This window comes from Vanessa cardui, chromosome 14 (assembly GCF_905220365.1).
Source record: "Vanessa cardui chromosome 14, ilVanCard2.1, whole genome shotgun sequence".
Taxonomy (NCBI): Eukaryota; Metazoa; Arthropoda; class Insecta; order Lepidoptera; family Nymphalidae; genus Vanessa; species Vanessa cardui.
The window spans coordinates 8,672,401-8,693,762 of NC_061136.1; the positions used below are offsets into that span (position 1 = coordinate 8,672,401).

General features: G+C 30.9%; 2 protein-coding genes across 3 annotated transcripts in view; one reads left to right on the forward strand and one right to left on the reverse strand.

Annotated features, from left to right (window-relative positions):
* Positions 1–1,699, forward strand: part of LOC124535453 — a 38,930-nt gene extending 37,231 nt beyond the window's left edge. Inside the window, exons 10-11 of the mRNA XM_047111675.1 lie at positions 65–235; positions 355–1,699. Of these exons, the coding sequence (XP_046967631.1) occupies positions 65–235; positions 355–855 (672 nt within the window). The 3' untranslated portion in view covers positions 856–1,699. The remainder of the gene's footprint in view (positions 1–64; positions 236–354) is intronic.
* The window catches only part of LOC124535454 (autophagy-related protein 16-1), a 127,950-nt gene extending 108,888 nt beyond the window's left edge, over positions 1–19,062 (reverse strand). The window contains exons 1-9 of one of the 2 annotated variants that reach the window (XM_047111676.1): positions 18,704–19,062; positions 18,335–18,445; positions 17,694–17,859; positions 16,900–17,062; positions 14,735–14,823; positions 14,014–14,067; positions 12,550–12,706; positions 9,844–9,949; positions 8,824–8,969 (exon numbers count right to left, since the gene is read on the reverse strand). In XM_047111676.1, coding sequence (XP_046967632.1) covers positions 8,824–8,969; positions 9,844–9,949; positions 12,550–12,706; positions 14,014–14,067; positions 14,735–14,823; positions 16,900–17,062; positions 17,694–17,859; positions 18,335–18,445; positions 18,704–18,797 — 1,086 coding nt within the window. In that variant the 5' untranslated portion in view covers positions 18,798–19,062. The remainder of the gene's footprint in view (positions 1–8,823; positions 8,970–9,843; positions 9,950–12,549; positions 12,707–14,013; positions 14,068–14,734; positions 14,824–16,899; positions 17,063–17,693; positions 17,860–18,334; positions 18,446–18,703) is intronic. The other variant, XM_047111677.1, reaches the window with a different exon arrangement.
* Positions 19,063–21,362: the final 2,300 nt, after the last annotated feature.

Genomic DNA, 21,362 nt, shown 5'->3' on the forward strand with positions numbered 1-21,362 from the left:
CCGATTGTATTTTTCTTACAATAGACTTTCTGAATATGTTAATCATTCCTTACGTCTTTTTTAGGCCCTACGTTTCGAAATCATGGACCAAAAGTCACCATTCGAAATCTTCGTACGAGAACTTGTTGCTATGGACGGCGTGGATTCAAGTGAAATTACACTTATCGATAGCGATGGTTGCCCAACTGATCATTTCATTATGGGACCATTATACAAATCAGCAGCGAGCGGAAAGGTATTTTTTTATGAAATAGCTTATTTATTTTTAAATACCGAGTTTTGAAAGAGATGAGAATAATTTGAGCAAATTTCGTTAAAGTAGATTTACTAATATTACACTTTTGTAACTTACAGACGCTGCTTTCTCACTTCGATGCCTTTAAATTCCCTTCATCGGAAGTTGTTCAATTCCGTGCTTTGGTAACGCCGTGTATGCCTACTTGTGAACCAGTTATTTGTGATGGAGGACCGAATGAACTTCGATCAGTCATGTCATACGGGCGTAGGAAGAGGCGTTCGACCCCAGCGGCACCTACTGATGACATGCTACTAGTCCAGACCATTCAAATAACTGACAAGTTTGGTTTCGACAAGCAGAAAATGAAGAATGTTACCGAAGACGCCGTATTCGTAAGAGAGACAGACGTTACTTGCGTCAACGCATCTGGAGCTATGTTAGCAGCAGCTGCGTTCATAGCAGCTCAACTAGTCGTTCTTGCAGCGTGGACCTGCAGTTGGCAACGAAGACGTGCGGCAGCTAAAGCCGCGGAACTTCTACCTGGTCCTAATGCTCCTTCAGCTCTCTGCAAAGTCTACGATGCTAGTTTCTCTCGTGCACACCAGAGGCACTTTTGAGTAGATTTCCGTAGATATGTTGACGTGATATACGTCTGCAATAGTAGTATATTTACATAATATAAATTCCCCCGTCGTGTCTAAGCTCCGAATGATAACGTTAATTTTATGAATTGCGTTGATTATTCAGGGAGTATAAGATAACGACAGCGGTTATTAAAATAAGTTTCGAAGTAAGCCCGTTCTAATGCCATGTCAGGCAACCGTAGCGGAGTTTGCGCGACACGGAGACGGGGACGACCCCATGAGCGTGCGCGATTGTGGACGAATGCTAGTGATATAACGTCTGATTATAGAGTGTATGAAGTGACTGGGTACGCTCGCTTGTCCCCATCTCCGGAGTCAGTTGCGGGACTATGGCCGTGAGTCATCATTAAGACCATGTCGCTAAATATACTTTACGCTAAGACCTCTAGCAGAGGTCTTAAGACGTATTGTACCATTTTATTATGTAGCATAAGCCTGATATGATAATAAGTAATGAGTTAAATTAAATTTTTTGTACCTTTTAAGTAGTTAACCGATCACGCGACCTAAGTCAAGAAACGTTAGATTGACGGCCATCCCGACATCGTAATTTATTGACTTTAGTTTAGTTTCTTTTTACGTAATTTATGTTTGATTGCGAATTAAATATATGTAATAATAAATTCTTAATTTAAATAAATAGATGCTTAAAACTAAAATGTGCTATGTTCTACGATATAATAAATTGAAAGTATGTTATAATGGTGTGCTAGTAGTGCCTTATTCAAATAATTGTAGTAATAAATTACACGATTTACTTCTACTAATTTAATCCGTCCAAATTGCCAATTACCTGCAATAAAGTTTTCTAAACAAATTCAATGTTTTTATTTTACGCCTATACTCTTAAGAAATGAATATTATTAAATACATATTTATGAACTTGACATATCTATGATTAGATGATAAAGTTAGTGACTAAATAATTATTACAATACTTTTGAATGAAAAAGAAAAACAACATTTTTTTTAATATTTTGGATTTTACCTAAATATTTGAAATGAATGATTAAAATAAATAATGAACTACTTACATATATGATTTTTGCAAATACAAACAAGATTATGACTCAAATAATATAGCTATTACGGATTTCGACAAGCAGTCAAATTATACAGCGGAGGCGGAGGCCGCTTTAAGATAAAATACCATAGAAATACGTTTGTCTCTATATTATGAGATATTGTTCAAACACTTGGAAGGCACAAGAGACGTATAAATACACGAAAGACAGGACGCGCCGACACAAATATATAGCTTTGAACCAATGCTTTCGTGTATTTGTATTTCTTGATATTTTATATGTACATTTAAGTAACTATCTAAGGAATTGTTGAGTGAATTTTAATAAAATTATATTGGAGTTAAGTTGCATCTTACATATAATTACACGGGATATACAAACGTTTAATAAATTAAATATTTGCTTTGTCAAAACATTTCAAAAGAAATAAATTTATCAGTTTTTATGGAAATTCCTTTCAAGTGACCCAACAGGCTGATTCAAAAATGTTGTCATAGATAAATAGCAGACTAATAAAAAAACCGCTACCCACACATTTTTAAAGAATGCGAGAATAGTACGAAAATGGTCAAACGATTTGACCAGTTCCAGACGTGTCTGAAAACGGCACGCATTAAGAGATGAGATCTTATAGTTAGGTTTGCGTGGAACAATCACGTGTGAAGGGGCACACCTCACGTCGGCATTCGTGCCTTAGATTAGATCGCAGTGTGCAGGCGACAACGGCACGCGACTCCGAGACACGTGCCGCACTGACAACAACCATTAGCAAACGTTGCTAAGAATCTAACTTGTGGTCTCAGATTAAGATTATTGCCAAGCGCAAGTAAATGACTTAACTCGAAATTCCTTTAAAACATCGATGGTCCCTAGATTATACGGAATATTTCTTTGAATATATTCCGATAAACTTATATTGCAAATAAATAGCCAATCATTTTAAGGACTATAAAATAAAATCGTCCAATGCAACAATGTCCACGAAGAATAGAATTTTACAATAGCATGAAATATTCATAAAATAGGACCGCCTGCGACTCGAAAGAATAAATGTCTAAAACGGCAACAATTCGTCGGCTGGCACATCCTATCGTTGAGGGTGTGTGAGGACACTTTCGCAGTTCACATACTTTTAAGAGATGTTTAACCGTTCTATATATGTACATAATTCTAATAAGAATACAACTTATAAAAAGATACTTCTCGATGTATACTAATAATTATTAATTTAGAATAATTACCATAATAATATTATATTAAATGAGTCACAATAATGTAAAATCTAATATTAGAATTATCTTATAAACTGGTCAAAGGCATCCTTGAAAATATGTACGTTTAAAAAGATCTTTTGCTTGATCAAGAGGGACTCGCGCAGTATCTTACTATGATTCTATTGAACGAATTATTCGATACTATCTTATGTTCGGAATAGCCACAGCAATGAAATATGACTGCGGGCTTTGTTCATAAAATATGTTACGAGCCCTTAAGGTAATAAATAAGTATAATACTATAGTCCAAAAATAATTCGTTCCAATAATAATCTTTTTAGTAATGATAAAATATTTTTCATCTCATATAAAATTATCTAAAGAAATGAAGGTATCATTAAATTACTACTCTTGGTATTAAAAACAAATATTTTTGTTTAGAAATAATGGAGAAAATGCAAAAAAAAGTACTTTAAATAAATTAAATGTAAGATTAGAATTAATATGTCTGGTCAAAACAAGGTCTATCTGTTCATAGAATCATCGTAGGTATTCATCAAAACAATGTTATTGTAGTTGCATGACTCCGCATAATCAAATATGCAGCATTTATCATCATGTTCGCTGTCAATGTGGACTTTATATTCTAAGCATGTTTATAGAAAATGGAAGTTCTATTAGTTTGGCATTTAAATGGCGCTATTGTTGCAGTAAATGTACTTTTAGTCTTTCATATACTTTCTCTGGTAAACGAAAGCGTTAAAGTTGTTAGGATTTTAGAACTTTGAATACACGAGGATATTTAGATTAGTCTTCCAATACTATATAACATTTATTTGTATGTGTTTATTAACGTATTAATTGAATAACATTATTGCAGACATATACGGTACAGATAATTAATCCTTCGTTACAATAAGAGGTTCTTGCTTAGAGATTAACGTTCACTGTATTTAGGACAATTTACGAAGAAAATTATCTACAAATTGGATATAGATAGAAGATGGCAGCTTTAAAATGACAAAAATTGGCAACTAGTGCGTGCGAGATTATCACGAAATCTTTTAGCAGTTCATAAATCATTCGATATAATCGGTGTGGCGATTTCAGTGCATTCACAATATATAATCGATTTTCGTTCATTATTATGGGGATTACTCGATACCGGTAACGGATATTCGTGGTGCAATTTGTGTACTTATTTGCATCAGAATCGTTGGGAGCAATCGCAGTCACGCAGACTCCAGTGCGAAAACAAACCCGGTTTACCCGTAAATCAAAAGTCATTCTTGTAGCGAATACGCTTTAAAACTTTGAATACATTAAGAAAGAATCGCGGACTGCATCAGTAAAGTCTACGTGCGCTTTACTGAAATCTTTCATTACTCACATTTCCCATAAAGCATACTCGAAGCACTATTAGTATTTATGTCCAATAAAGACAGACGATAGGTAGACAAGGCGTATTCCTTAATTACTTCTTGGAATAAAATATTTGACTTAAAGAACATATTTTCTATCTTAATTAAGTTTTTTTTTTTTTTAAATAATGAACCACAGGTTAATTGACCATTCTTTTGTTATTGGTGTAAACGAGCAGGAGGCTCACCTGATGGAAAGAGATTATGCCTATGGACATGTGCAACACCGGGGGCGTTTTTTTTTCGGACAGCTATACCGAACATTGTGATAAGCTCACTCACAGAATTAGATTGGACGTAACATCAGCGGCTTTACGTGTTTTTCGAGGTACGATGATGTCAACACTACATATAATACAATACTACACATAACGAGTCAAATATATAGGTTTCAAAATAAGATTTTATTTAAATGAGAGTATAAGACTCGCCATTATTTTACAAATTGGAATTCCCAATATTTTTCCGTGACAAGAATGGGTATTTTGTATGTTTAAAAATAATAATTCATTATCTGTAACAAATTGATAATGTACTGTTGCAATGTTTTTAAAGTAAGAATATTAACGTTTTTTTTATCTGTTAATACCAATCTTCATATCTTTAAATAGATTAAATTTTAAGAGCGTCTCCTTTTTGCTATAATAGTAACGGTCACAGTAGCTAGCCTTCTTGTTCCGTCAAATATCCAATCTGCATATATTAAACAGTTAGTACCAATAAACAATAGTTTATTGGTACTAACTACACGAGCATATATCTTAGACGAGAATGTAAATATGTGAAAGCATACCACATTGAGTTATCTATTACATTATTAGCGATTACAACTACATCTAATACTGCATTTCCGTTATAGCTATTTTAATTTATTTATTACATTTTATTAATCGTAAAACATGTAAAATAATTCCATTATAGTAAGATGATACTACACTTGTTAGCCCTGTCGTATAAATATTAACAAACCAGTAAAGCCGTGTCGTGAAAGTAATTTGAGATTATGGCCATTCAATTTCCTCATACAAGTCTTACTGTAATTATTTGCCAGTCATCCGTGGTCGAATCCACAAATTTGTTTAGACATCCAGTTCTTGTCGCTTTGTTTTTTAATTGATCAATTTCGAGATGTCCACACTGCGGGTGGCGGGGAATCGTCGGACATCGGTTTGTCATTAGTCCGCTCTCGGCGGGTTCCTTATTTGTAAACGGGTATACGACCGGTAGGTAGGTTGAGGACCTATGAGTCCCTGACAGGACTATCAGTCAAACATATTGCAAAAGTGATTTGCTTGATTTGTTATCAACATTGACGAATGGTTTCTAGCGTCACTTAATATTTATATATTCATTGTTTTCTATGTTCTTCAACTATCTATAATCAAAGGTAGAAAGTTTACTAACGTTGAACTTTTAAGAAGTTTATTGTGTATTTCAAAAAATGATTCATTTGTTATTTGGATTACGTCCAGTATAAAATGTCCATTAAATTTACAAAGAAAGTTTTATACAGATTTATACAGAGTCGAAATATTTATTTACTCAATAAGGGATCAATGAAACCATCTTACAATAATAACATATGCAAATATACCCTTCCAAGAAACTGAATCGAATTCTGGTAATTTTAAAACCGGAAGGTTCATGATTTTTTATTAGTATTTTGTAAAACCGGATCGATTTCAATATCTTCAAAGTGGGAAGATAATAAAAAACCGTATTCTTTCTTTCAAGTTATCGTAGCAGATTAAAAGTAAGGTAAACTAATAGTCTGCAAATGTTTCACTGCCCGATAAGGCCATCTTTTCTTTTGAGGAGAAGAACAATGTCAATGAAATTAGACAGATAGAGGTTTCCTTTCCATGTTTTCTTTGTCACCGAGCAAGACACTAATTTAAAAAATAAATTATTCACAAAGAAAATCAGTGTTTTTTGGTTTTGAACTCGCAATCATCAGTTAAGATGCACGCGTTCCAACCTCTGGGCATTCTTGGCTCATAGTTACTGTCAGTAAATATAATTGCTTCCGTATTTACTTTTAAATTACTCAACTGTTTGTAAGTTACGTCGACCAGAACTCTTGACTTAATAGTGATTTTGTCATTTGCTTTAAGCTGCGAAGCTTATGGTATTTTGCTTAGAACTTTTGTTATATTTATATAGGTTTTGGTCTCTAATTAAATACAGATACATAATATTATAGATTATATTTTTGAAAAATTTACGTGAAAACGTTCTACGTGAGATTGGTACATCACAAAATAGAAAATTCAGTAACTGTATGTAGCTTGTATGTAAGTCGATAAATCACAGTTACTAATTTTATGGTTTAAATACAAACATAAATTCAAATACATAACTGTATAAATCCTTGGTATTATAATAAATGTCGTACTATTTAATTTAACAGATTACATGTAATAAAACTTAGCAATTTACAAACGTAGGAAATTAATCTAACAAAGAACGTGACTTATTTGTTGTTATAATTGATTTATCGGTTTGGTTATAAAGAAAAATATCGTGATGAAACCTTGGTGAAATTCTGCCAAAGTTATTCACCAAGCCTTCCAATCTTTTCCTTAAACAGTGAGGTCTTTTCTCAGCATGGGCTCAAGTTGTATAACTGTGTTTCATTGATATTTCGATACTAAAAATCGTTCGTAGTAGAGTTACGGCTAAAGAATACCTAGGAACATCGGTAACTAATTAGTTTTCCAACCATCAAATATTAATACAAAATGTCTAATACAGTTTGTATTGATGTTTTTCATTTGCTCATGGCATTGTATTGTATGGATTGTATTACTTGTAGTACACCAGCGTAGGTGAACACCTACTTGATATAAAGAACTTCAAAGGTTCGTCTTCAAACATCTTTAAATAATCATCTCTTATCAAATAGTAGATTTATTAATGGCAAATCTATATTTAATGTGCAATGACAGTTGAAAGTGACGAAACACGGTTAAAATTTCTAAAAGGCAATGATCATCAATAAGGAATAAATGCAAACGTACAACTACCTAAATTAAGATCGCGTAGCGGTTCAATAATAATTCGTGAGTAATAAATCGCATTGCACTATAAATGTGCGAATAACAATAATATACAACGAAACGAGAGTTGAGTATTCGCGCGGGCCGTCGGAAGTGATGAGTTAGATCACGAAGCAGACGCGGACGCGCTAACAATCCACTAATAGGGATCGTGGTCGTGACCCCGCCTCCCGTGCTCGACAATATTATCCCAACTGACGGATACAATTATTGCTATCGGAGAGCGCACACTTTAGATTTTTTAACCTTCGACTATTTAAACGTCATCAAAATTAAAAAAAGAATAAAATCGATTAATCTGTGACGAACTATTAATCGATAAGACTGTTTATCGAAACAAAATATTTATTATATTTAATCGACACATAATTTTATCGACGATTAGAACGTCATCAAAATTTAAAAAAATAAAATCGATTAATCTGTAATCAACTATTAATCGATAAGACTGTTTACCGAAACAAAATATTTATATTAAAACTATTTTTTAATAAATATAATTTTAATTGAATTACTTTTGTATCATTATATTTGTATTAAATCAATATTCGTTTCATATTTTCAAAAAACCGTAAATTTATAAATCAATAATAAATCTGTAATGTGTGGTGCGAATTATCGTAACTGAATATTTTTTACAGTATTCGAATGTTATTGCGCTTTGTATTTTGCGTAGCAATACTAAATAACATGGCGCAAATAATCGTAATAACAGGGTAATTTTTGATAGAGAATATTACAATACAAATTATATGGTATAGAAAATATCTCGCCAGGGAAATCCCAAATTTTAAACGAAATCAAGATTGATTATTTGAATTGAGTTGAATTTTTGGATCAGTTTTATGATAGAAACACCTTTATTGTTGTATTGAACATGATACTCTGACTTACATACACGACAGTAAATATTTCGTTGTGCTGTTATCCGACTCAAGATTTATATTTTTATAATAAATAATAGAAAATAACTAATTTGAATAAAACTATAAAGACAGTAATTTTAATGTGAAAATATTCTAAAAAGAGGTTCTTTGAAAGAGTCTTAATTCAAATAAATAGCTAAGGATTAGCAGTAAAAATTGTATGGACATCATTTATATACAATTTCAATTCGATACGAGTGAAAGGCGTGATTGTAAATTATTCCAACTTTTATTGAGAACATTTGATGTCAGATTATGTCATGGATGTCGTGTCATTTGAAGCAATCGTCACTCACCCTTAGTCTCTGGTCGCCGACCGTCCACACGCGGCTCGCAAAGTCGTTGGAGGCTCCCACGATGTACACGCCGGTGGCGTCGAAGTCCACCGACATCACGCCCGCGTTGGACCCCACCAACGTACCTTTGTTTTCTATTAGGCCAGCTGTAACACATTATATGTATAGTAAAATGTACAAACACAACAACAACAACTGCCTTTAAATTCCCACTGCTGGGCTAAAGGCCTCCTCTCCCTGTGAGGAGAAGGTTTGGAACATATTCCACCACGCTGTTCCAATGCGGGTTGGTGGAATACATATGTGGCAGAATTTCTATGAAATTTGTCACATGCAGGTTTCCTCACGATGTTTTCCTTCACCGCTGAGCACGAGATGAATTATAAAGACAAATTAAGCACATGAATCAGCGGTGCTTGCCTGGGTTTGAACCCGCAATCATCGGTTAAGATGCACGCGTTCTAACCACTAGGCCATCTCGACTCCTGGCCATCTCGACTCCAAACACACAAACAGAAAATTTAAGAAGAATATTTGAACTGTCAAAAGTTGTATTTTTTCCTTGTTACTTTAACCTTATTATATACGTATTTAAAGTGGTTGGTTATCTTGTCATTATTACCAAACTCAAACTCAAATAACTTTATTCAATATAGAAGCATTACACCTAACTTACCAATGTTATAATAATACAACTGAATATAAATCAAATATACTTCATGATTCTTTCATGGTTACTAATTGAAAAAATGCGTTACAATATAAGACGAAAGTAGCGTTAATTATATCATTGCAAATATACGCAAAGTTCAACGTGATTTCACGGGAAAGTTCACCATGGAAAGCGTCTTGTCTTGTCGTTTTTTGTAGCATCACCAATTTCAACACGACGAGAAACTGATGCTTTATGATTTCTACTATCAAAAACCCAATATACACGCTTGGTATTACGCGATCAGTAGAAAAAAATATTTTACACTAACTATAATGCCTTCGTATATTAATATATCATTAACTTACGTTTGGAAACGTCCCAGAGTTTGACCTTCCTATCAGCTCCACCGGTCGCTACGAGCCGGTCTGTCGGGCTCCATTTCACGGCATTTACTTCACCGTCATGTGCGTCCTAGGCAAAACAATTATTAATACATTACGAATGGACGATATTATAATTAAACACTATAAAGTTTTATAAATAGTAAAGTAAATAGCATGAAAGGGATAATTGATACATCTTTAAGTTATGTTCATAAAATCCACATTACGATATTTAATTTAAACGTTAGGAACAGATATAAACTAGAAACACCTAAAACTCGAACCAAGTACGGCATTAAAACTATTTCATTTGAAGGAGCACAGCTGTATAACTCTTTGCCTCTAAGTGTTGTAAATTCAAAATCTCTAAATATATTTAAAAAAACGGTTAAGAACCCATATATTAGATGATTTCACTGATCTTGTTTAATATCACTACTGTTTATTATTTGTAATATCTTAATTGTAGTTATAATTTTAAAATTTCCTTTGTGAGCGAACTTTATTCGTTTTGGAAATAAACTTCTTTAAACCTAAGCCTATCTTTATTGTAATCTACATATGTACATATATGTAAGTACACATTATTTTACCCGCTCTTTTCGTCAATCTATTTTTTTTTATTAGTGCAAAACCACTACACAATAAAAAAAACATACATAGATTATTACACTAGTTATATAAATAGTTTAATTATAATAAATGCGATCTATAAACTAAACAAGTACTGATACAAATTAAATACTTTTCACTTATTTCCAGATGTTTAAGTTAATACGTTACGCCAAGATTAACTATTAACTCGGGATGATAGAGTATCATCCGTTCAGTCGCAACGGTACTTTATCGTTTAACGATCAATCATTGACTTATCTAATATTCATTATAATATGTTTACTTAACAAGAGTACATTTAATATATTAAACAGTTATTCTCAATACGTCTTAAGAAATCGATCGTTTATATTGATTATATAAAAACTATTGTTATTTGAAAAATAGCTGAAATAACGCCTGTGTGCAGCTCATTCCACAGCGTTTTTCTAATAGGGGTTTGTGGATACATATCCCCCAGATTTACATTCGTCACAAGAAGACTTTTTTATTATTAATATATATTTTTTTTATATTTTTTACCTTCACCAGCAATCACACAATTAAGTATAAACATAGCACCAATGCATTAATAATGCACCAATGCTTGCTCGGGTTTGAACCCGCAATCTACGATTCAGATTCTTGAATTCATCATTTGGTCTTCTTTTGTTTATCTTTATTTATATCAAATTTTATAGGGCGTCAAAGCAAACACTTGTATTCGAAATGAGAACAAAACATTTAAAAAAAAAGAAATATCAGATGTGGCCTAATATTATATATGCATATGTGAGTAAAAATATGCCAGTGTTCTAGTTTGGGATTGAAGCTTGTAGAGATTTACTGATAATTAAAACGGTGAGTATGCGTATGTATGTATTAATGTGTGTTAGGTTTAGGGTTGCCATCTCTAAAATTTAGAAAACAGGACAAGACGCGTGATCTCCTCAATTTTAGAGTCCGAAAGGCGGACATATCAACAAGATCTTTTAAATATATTCAATCTAATAAAAACAGTTGAAAATATCATGTCAACATAATCATATTAGAATTTGTTACAAATTGCTTATATAAATCAGTTTTTTAAATTCTTGAAATAAGAAAACAAAAACTTAGTAAAATATTGAACAAAAACATATGATTAATTTTATTTTTATGGAATAGGTTGGTGGACGAGCATATGGGCCACCTGATGGTAAGTGGTCACCATCACCCATAGACAATGACGATGTAAGAAATATTAACTATTCCTTAGATCGTCAATGTGCCACCAACCTTGGGAACTAAGATGTTATGTCCCTTGTGCCTGTAGTTACACTCGCTCACTCACCCTTCAAACCGGAACACAACAATACTGAGTACTGTTACTTGGCGGTAGAATCACTGGTGAGTGCCCTACCACCAAGTATTAATTAAGCTCCCCAAATGAAACATTCTCCGGAGGCGATGGCAACCCTAGTTAAGTTACACTTATTCGTGGTACAAGATTGATGATTAACTATAACGTAATTTACTTTTGAATTTTTTCCATGCCTAGAATTCCCTTTAAGAAAGAAACGAGCTAAATAAAATGAATGGAATTGATAAAATTTATGATTAGATGAGGATTCTTGTGTGCTCAAAACATTCAAAAATACTTAAATGTTTAATGTTTACCTGACTACTACAAATACGTCGTCATATAATTTTATACACATATTGTAAAAAATATTAATTTATGAATTAGTTTAGTAGATTTTTTAATATTATATTTAATATATTTTTAATATGATTCACAAAAGAACGAACTAAGCGTTATAATTTAAATGTCATTTTCAAATAACGTCGAATAACATTTCATTTCTTTTATAAGATGGCATCCAATTTCGATGATTATAATCGTCATCATTATCATTTTTTGTTATTTGGCCACACATTTTTAGATCTTTATTTTGAGCAACGATTAAGAAGACACAAAACAAAAACAGAACTGTCAATTAATTTTTTGTACATTTTAACAAAGCGTAATTTGATATTGAAAGCAATTTATTTTTAAATGATATAGAACGCAAACTATATAACTAAACTAGAAGAATTTGATTTTTTCCTTACAAATCTCAATGCAACTTTAGTGGGCAGTGACGTCGCGTAGTAAGGCAGGGAATCCATTATTTTATCATCTGCGCTACCTCCAGAACCTCCACTACTTCTGCTACCACCTTCTCTGGCCGCTTCCTCTAACTCTTTGCGTACTTTATCACTTTTTTTCCTGAAAACAAAACGAAAACTATAACACGTACAACACATATTTCCTATTTCAAATTTTCTTCCGTGCTTAAGCTTCTGTACAGGGATTAAAGGGCCATTCCTTCACGTTTTTCATATCGTTTAAAACCGCAACCGATGCTTATATCCTCGCTTATCCAGGCATCCATTTACTTACAAAATTGTCATAAACTTAATACGTCTCACCTTTATATGTATATAACCGAACAAATGTGCGAGTTGCACGTGCAATAAAACCATGCAATATTAAAAATAAACCATGCATAATACAAACTGTCCATTAACAATCATAACTTAATATTTACAATGGTAACTTTAAAATTAATGTTAATCAACCCAAAACTTTTATGATATTGAGTTTAGTAATAATGATGTAATGTTTAAAAGTGTTTGTTTTTTTTTTTTTTATTAATCCAGCTGACTGCGGCACGGCTTACTACGGCTCTTTAATAATAAAAAAAATAATCTGACTCCTATCTATTTTACTTTGATGGTACTACGCCAGTTATTTCACGCAAGTGCCAACAACAACTATAGAAAAATACAAACCAATCAGATGAGAGATACGCAAATAATTCGAACAATAACAAGCAATAGATATATATTTTTTTCTGTTTTTCAAATTAATATGTATCTTTATGAAATCTATTTATAATTGTATTATTTTATAAAAAATCAAACAAACACTTTTAAATTTCCATTTATGAAAATTCAGATATACAATCTCTCTCGAATGTATCTTATTATTAATATTTAATGTGCGTCCCGAGTAATAAATATCATATTACAATATTGTCATGTATGTACATCGTACATTATCATCTATTTTCAAATTATATATATGTATTACAATTGTGATTAGAACTTCACCTTAAACTATATATCATGGATATAAAATTGCCTACATACATATCTTGAAACAATTTAGAAAACAATGTAATTATTATGTAAATTAGGTGAATATATATTTTCAAAATTTAGATACCTATATTAACAGCCAATTATTGTAAAAAGTACAAATCAATCAATTATAAAAATAAACAATTACACAAAAAAAACAAGTCAAAGAAATTTTGAAATATTAAGCTGTAGATAAAAGATAGTACAAAATCGTATATAAATGCATTTCCGTCGTAGAGCAATGATAAGTGGGGGAAATTGAAAAAATGAGTCAGTTTCAGAGTGCAGTTAAGACATATATGGGCCGTCGTTATGAAGAAATAAATGTCCTTTTAAACGCCACAATGCCTTCATACCACCAAGACCTCATTCACATTATCTCAAACTCACCCGAAACTAACTCTACCAAACGTGTTGATGAAAAACGCAGTAGGGTTGCTTGACCTGTTGAAAAAAATTAAACAAAAGGAAGCAAAAAAAAAAATGTCATATACAATTATGCAAGCTTCTAAGGCCGCGCTATCACACGCATAGACCATTCTATACATTCAACTACGTTACAAAAAAAAAACAATATTTTTGTTATTTAACGGTGCCATTTATAAAATACAGTACCATTACAGTGAAGTATAAAGCTATGCAAAATTTGAACTCGACATGATCGCAATTTTAAATACTCGTTTTATATTTCTTTGTAATATAAAAGTTCAATTTCTCTTCAGGGCAATGTTAAAATCTTAATAGTATTCGTATTATAGAATAACATTAGAAAAAAAAATTAATCATCGTAAAAAAAAAATTGAACAACACAATTTCACATTTATAAAGTGCGTTTATACAGTAATTGTCATATTTGAAGTTACGATGAAAATATTCTATTAACAGCTATGGTACAAACACCTCTTCCCAAACCGAATTAAATATACATTTTAACAAAAAGCCATTCAACTTTATAATTACAATCAACACATGAAAAATTATTTTTTGTAATTATTGTCGTTTTTTTAATTTAATTCAGATACATGCAAATGATATTTGAATGAAATTAAACAGGCGTGTTCTACGACTCTTTAAAAACTCCATAGATAAAATAAGTAATAATTAATCTTACTTTAGGAAGTGTTCATTTTCTTCGTTCATTTTGTCCGCATCTTTGGCTTTGTATTTAATTAGTCTTTCAACGAGAGATCGATTTTCATCCTGTAATCAGAAATGTATGATAATCCCATTTGATTATTATATAATAACAATAAATAAAAAAAACACAAATTTCGGTACAACTCTGCAATGAAGTTTATACACAATATATTGTATCACGGTATTAAATCTCAGGCACAATAAAAGAAATTGAGAGTAAAAAATAACAATATTTTGTTAATATAAAATACTAATAGTAATTATTATTATTTTTTCATTCATTATTATAAAAATAACATACACACACAGTGTAGAGAGTGTCGTAGCGGTCAAATTCTTTCACTTATTTTGGCTTAGCGCTCATTCGCTAAAAGTCTGGAGTGTAATGTGCGATAAGAAACTTCGTTTCAAAAATATCATAACACTAAACTGTACCGGGTTGGACAAATGGTATCCAGACTGACCGGTGTTAAATTTTCGACTGAAGGTGTTTGTATTTTCATAGAAGTTATAGGCGTTTTATATATACCGATAATCACATGAGGGCTGTATGTATACAGGCTGCTCCATTTTATCATTGTTGTGAAAATATAAAAATCAATAGTTAAAATAAATACAAATATACATTATAATACTCATTGTTTTTGTGTAAGTTTTGAAAATATACTTTACGAATTTGTTATTAAATAAAGCATTAGACAGCATACAATGTAAATACAGCTGGATTAAATGCATTTCGATACGTATCTAGGCGAAGTATGGAAAAAGTGTTTCTTCAAGTATTCCTATTTTAATGTGCATATTCTCAATTTATAAAACAGTTACTATAAAATGGAGCCAGTAGGTACACTCGTGAGGTACAAACATGACACTGAAATAAATATAATCTTAAATATTTAATTTTCTACTACGTAAAGACATATGTATAAGCGAAGATAAATGAAGTAATTACAGTAAACCTGTTATAATATGATATTAATTTATAAAGATAATAATTTTATATAAAAAATAATTAATATTCATGAAATAAGAATCACGCTGAATATGATGGACACAACCGCGAATTGCGTTGGCATATTGCCACGAATGAATGATGCAATAAAAATTTGAAGATTCAGTGGAATAGTTTGTTTCCAGCGATATGTACGTACAGTACAAGCACTCCTAACGGACACAAGAGCGCGCAACACGATGTGTAAACCTTACTCGTAAAGACATTATAGTTAAAACATTTACATTTCGTATTCTCATCCGCCCGAGCTTTATGTTACAATGTTTCTCGTTTGTATTTACGAAAATCCATAACAAAGCCAGAAATATTACATTCCGCGTAAACAGATACACATTTAGTGAGTTGAAAGAATATATTATTTTCATCTCTTCACGCCCATAGCAACGAGGTCGTTCATTCATGATGCAAATAACAACTAACCTCGACTTTTATTACTTCCATGGAATTTAAAATAGATTATCATGATAAATTAATGTTAATAGGGTAGATTTATAAGGTCCAGTATAATAAACGCCGAATCACAATCCTAATGTATAAAATTAAATGATTGATAATAAACTAATAAATTATATTTCACTTACTAATAATTCGATCCAGTAATTTCCTTACAACTAATAAAAAATTTGAAACCTTACTTATAAATAATTTTAAGTCATTAATATAAAAAAATCGTTTCCATAGTTTCATATTAACAGAAATTATGCAAAATTGTTGGCAATTTTTCTAAACAAAGAAAAATATTTTAATGTTACGGTCATTTCATGTTAAACCATTTTAAATATTACTGTTCCTCACCTATATTGTACATAATACTTAATTTTTCTATAAGTCAATTTTAACACAAATAAAATCAAATTAGATTGCTATCAATCTAATTATCCTATAATCCTGAGATTAGAATTGTCAAGTAAACAAACAAACTCTTCAGTTATATAATATTATTATAGATAGTAAAAACCTTCAAGCTATTTTTAAACATCCTTCTTTTAGCAAAACCTGTTAAGCGAATAAATAATTAATTATGTAAGAGAAACTTATTATGAATATTCATAGCATGTATCTCTTGCTAAATAATGATGCCTAAATACAGTTTACAAGGTTACAAGAATAATTGATTAGTTTATTACCTGGGATTTCCTTAACTTGTCTTCGATAGCTGCAAAAGCAATTTGTAATGCTTGGTGTTCATCTCTTAAGACTTGATTTAATCCTTGTAATTCAGCCATATTTGTTTCATACATTTGAATCTCTGCTCTAAGTGACGCTATTAATGCGGTGTTTTCTGAAATTCTGAAACATATTCCTGATTAAATTTTCAATAATAATAGTTCGTTTTAATACATAAATATGCAAATATTATTAACTAGTCAAATTATTATGAATATTTTCAAATATAAATGCTACCTTTGTTTTGATAATAGGTATCTCTCTTTTGTAGTTCGTCTTTTGTTATCATAGTTAACATCAACAAAACCATACAAATGAGATGTAGCACAACCTACATTTATATAAATTTGTTACTTACAATTGGAACTATTTCAATGAATATAAATTGGTTACTATCAACATTGTATAATCATTATTTAATGCAAAACAATTGAATACTTCTTTTTTTATATTACTGCCCGAAAATACTCTTTAATGCTTTCAAAGTTTGTGTTTATACATATGACAATTATTTTACTTTAACATATTTTTTAAATGTATGAATAAATTTGGATGTATGGGGTACAGTAAGAATCCTCACACCAATTCAAGCGACACTATAAATTAATTCTTTATGATAGTTGTTTTAAAATATTTTTAGGTTGAAAATCACTTATTTCCAGTCATATTGATTTAGTATTTTTTGTCACATTTTCATATATTCCCATACAAATAAATAATAATAAACAAATACTTTAGAATTGAACCAACTTACATTATATCTTTAGCTTGCAAATTCTTTTCTAGATCATGCACTTTTGCATTTAGGTTAATGATTTGCTGAGCACTTTCTCCTCGTCGCCTGTGCATAGAGGTGAGTTCCTCTTGTTGGGAAAGAATCTTTTGCTCTAAAGCTTGTATCCGCTCATTGGTTACACCACCTGAAACACATACACAATCAATCTATTTTAACCTATACAGTTAAAATATTGAAACTTTACTTTAAAGTTAAAAGTAAATGATAAAGTAAAATAAGTCATTAATATATTTTGTATACTTTTTAAGGACTCTTTGTATATCTGTCCAATCAGTTAGGTTACTTTACTATTCTTGTGATAAATTTGACAAACAGAATTTTAATTACTTGTAAATGTTTACTTATGATTATTCTTCTGAGAAATTATTCCTGCAATAAAAAATTCTACAATATATTGATTTTTGATATAAGCCCCTAATTTAAATTTCTTTCTTTTCCTTATATATGTATGCATTAAATTATTATATGGATTGTATATCCATCTTTACGTAATCGAGATGTTATTTCCAAGAATCTTGTCCATATACCTCCAACTTCCAAGTCATGTTTAATTTTATATGGATAAAATTTCTACGAGTTAAAACAAAAAATATACAAACCTCCACTAGATAATACACTTTCTGTGTTAGAATATCTTATTCTTTCATTTAATAAAGTCAGCTGCAAGTTTTCATTTTTTAATGTATTAACATTATCAAACAGCCGACTTTCTGAAAATAAAATAAACATTTTTTTTAAAGAATGGTATTAATAATATAAAACTAAAACTTGTTAAAGTTGCTATATTAACACAAAATATAAACAGATTTATCAAAAATAGTTCAGCTTATCATTAATAATATATAAACGTAATTAGTCAAGATAGTGTTGTAAGTATTCCATCTTAATACACTAACTTTATATTACAGCAATAAAAATGACAATAAATTTAGACAAAGACATACTTATCTATAGGTTGTGTTACTTACGAAAAGTTATAATATCTTGGAAGGCTATTGTTTCTCGTTTATTACGAGATTGCAATTGACTTATTATATTGTTCTTCCAATCTCCACCTTCCATTTTAACCCAATATATTTTTAGATCAATTTATTAAAATATATTTTCAAAGTTTTTATATCATAACAAACAGATGTCATTTCAAACCCATAGAAACACAAGTGAAAATATGTGCACTTATGTATAAATCTTTGCTCACAGAATTATAGAAATATAAACGCTTCGTTTCTCTTTCAATTTTTATGTACTAAATAATCATTAAATAATCAGTGTTACAAAAATTATGTATTCTTCACTCGTAAATAAACTTTTGACACCAGGAATATGTCATTTAACTTACTCTTATAATGTAATGTCAAAATCATCTTGCATTGGACTCGCGGATATTGTACAATGATAATATTTTGTCTATGATTTTGGCTTAAGCTTTTTAAATTTAATTAAGTGACAACCTAGCAGTCACTAGAAATCAAAGAAAATTTTGATAAAGTACTTTATGAAGCTCGCTCTATCAAATCTTGTAAACGTAATGCCGTTTCGATTTCTAAGGTATAATTTGTCCTCTGTGCCATGTTTTAAATACTCCTAAGTCCCTCAGATTTTTTACAGGTCTGCTAAAAATCGTCATCAGGTTTGTAAAGGTTCATGCAAGTTATTTTAAGAGGTAATGTTGCAACTTCGACTCGTGTAATTTTTTATTAGGACTTACTTTGTTAGTCCTAGTTTTAGTCCAGGTCTTAGTGTCAATTTTTAAAGACATTATTTAATTTTTTTTTTTCATATATCTTACAATATTTGTCATATATATTTCAATATTTGTTAGGAATGTACCGAAAAAGTAAAAAATAATATAGAAAAAGTTCTAAAAGTATTAATTTTTATAATATTTATAGGTGCCAATTTAACTAAACTTATTCAAATATAATATACTTACCTGACCCACTAAATAGCTTGTCTTGAGAATATAATATTATCGAAAAACGTATGGCTATCGATAGTTTCAATAGTACTGCATGAGGGCAGCTATCGATACTATCGATAGTGTTGACACGTGACAATATTATCGTGACAGTATTTGTCCTCGCTGGCTTTCATACTTATGCATTTTTCCCGACTTTTGAGATACTTTTTTGTAAAAATTTTAAAACTATGGATACTCCGAAAAAAGCTTTGTTGACGTATGTTTTGTGCTAATTTGTTCATGTACTTCGATAAAGTTTTCAAATAAGAGATTTTTGACTGGACCTTCTAACACAAAACTGAGATCAAAGTGGTTTCAAGTTAAAAAGAGGAATCTGGAGTCTGTTTTGACAAACCCAACTTCTATTATCGAAAAAAATTCGTTAGTTTAAAAAATAATTAGTGATAACAGGAGTGACGTCACTGAACGCTAATTAGTGTTTTGAAATATCCGTTTCACTTAACCTTATTTCGTAATTATTGTTACACAAAATTATATGAAATATAAACTTTGCAATGGCCCTTATTTATTTTTTTAACATTTTAATACAATGATATTCTAATAAACAGATATGTTATATCCATACTAAACAACAGAAAAAGGTGCCGCGCCGGGGACCGTTTATTTTAGTTTATTTTTTCATTTCGTTAAAAGTAAAAAGGATAGCTTGATAAAAACAGTAAGTAAAAGGGATAACTAGATGTTTTAATTACGCAACACGTATTACTATGTAATTATGATGTAGTATAAAGTATTACTACGTAAAACAACTAATGGCAAACGTCCCAATTAGGACGTTTTCTAGTCTTCACTTTTTGCGCGTTAATAACATATCTGTTTACTACAACATCATTGTTTTAATAGCAGATTTTTCATATATATTATATTTGCATGTTCCCTATTGATAGAGAGGGCAATATTTTAGAAGTAGGGCTCTAGACTGGATAGGTACCAGCCAAATATTAGATATTCTGCTGCTAAATAGCACAACTTAACATTGTTTTGCTTTGAAGGGCGAGAGAGCCAGTGTGACTACAGGCACGAAGCATGACATCTCAGTCGGTGACGTATTGGTTAATATATCTTACAGTACCAATGTCTATATGCGGTGGTGAAAATTCACTATCAGGTAGTCCAATTGGACGTCCTATTATTTTAGAGTTGCTAAAGAAAACGAAGTAATTTGCGTCTGATCCGTTATCACCGGGAACAGGTGACGCGTCACGGGTGGAAGTTTACGAAATCAATGCGATTTTTAAGGCACGGTGAAAGCCCAAAGCAAAATATACACGTGGTTGCCTCGACATTGCTCGATTATGAATAGTAGCGGTTATATTGTTCGAAATGTTAAATTTGGAAAATACAATTTTATCTTTTCACAATCCATTCACAGCATATTTACTTTATATAAATGAAAATTTATTAAGTAAGTTTGAGGGTAGCCAAACTTAAAATATCTGTCTAAGCTAGTATTTATGATGTAAAAATTATATGCACATTATATCGTGGCGATTTTGGATCCTAAGCTATCCGCCACGGATTCTGCTGTGGCATATTTTACATATAAAATGCAGTGAATATGTATTTCGTATTTGGTGCCAAAATAATTAATTTATTTGTTTCTATTGTCTTTTCGCTTGTCACTGGTGCGATTCTTACAGCAAAAT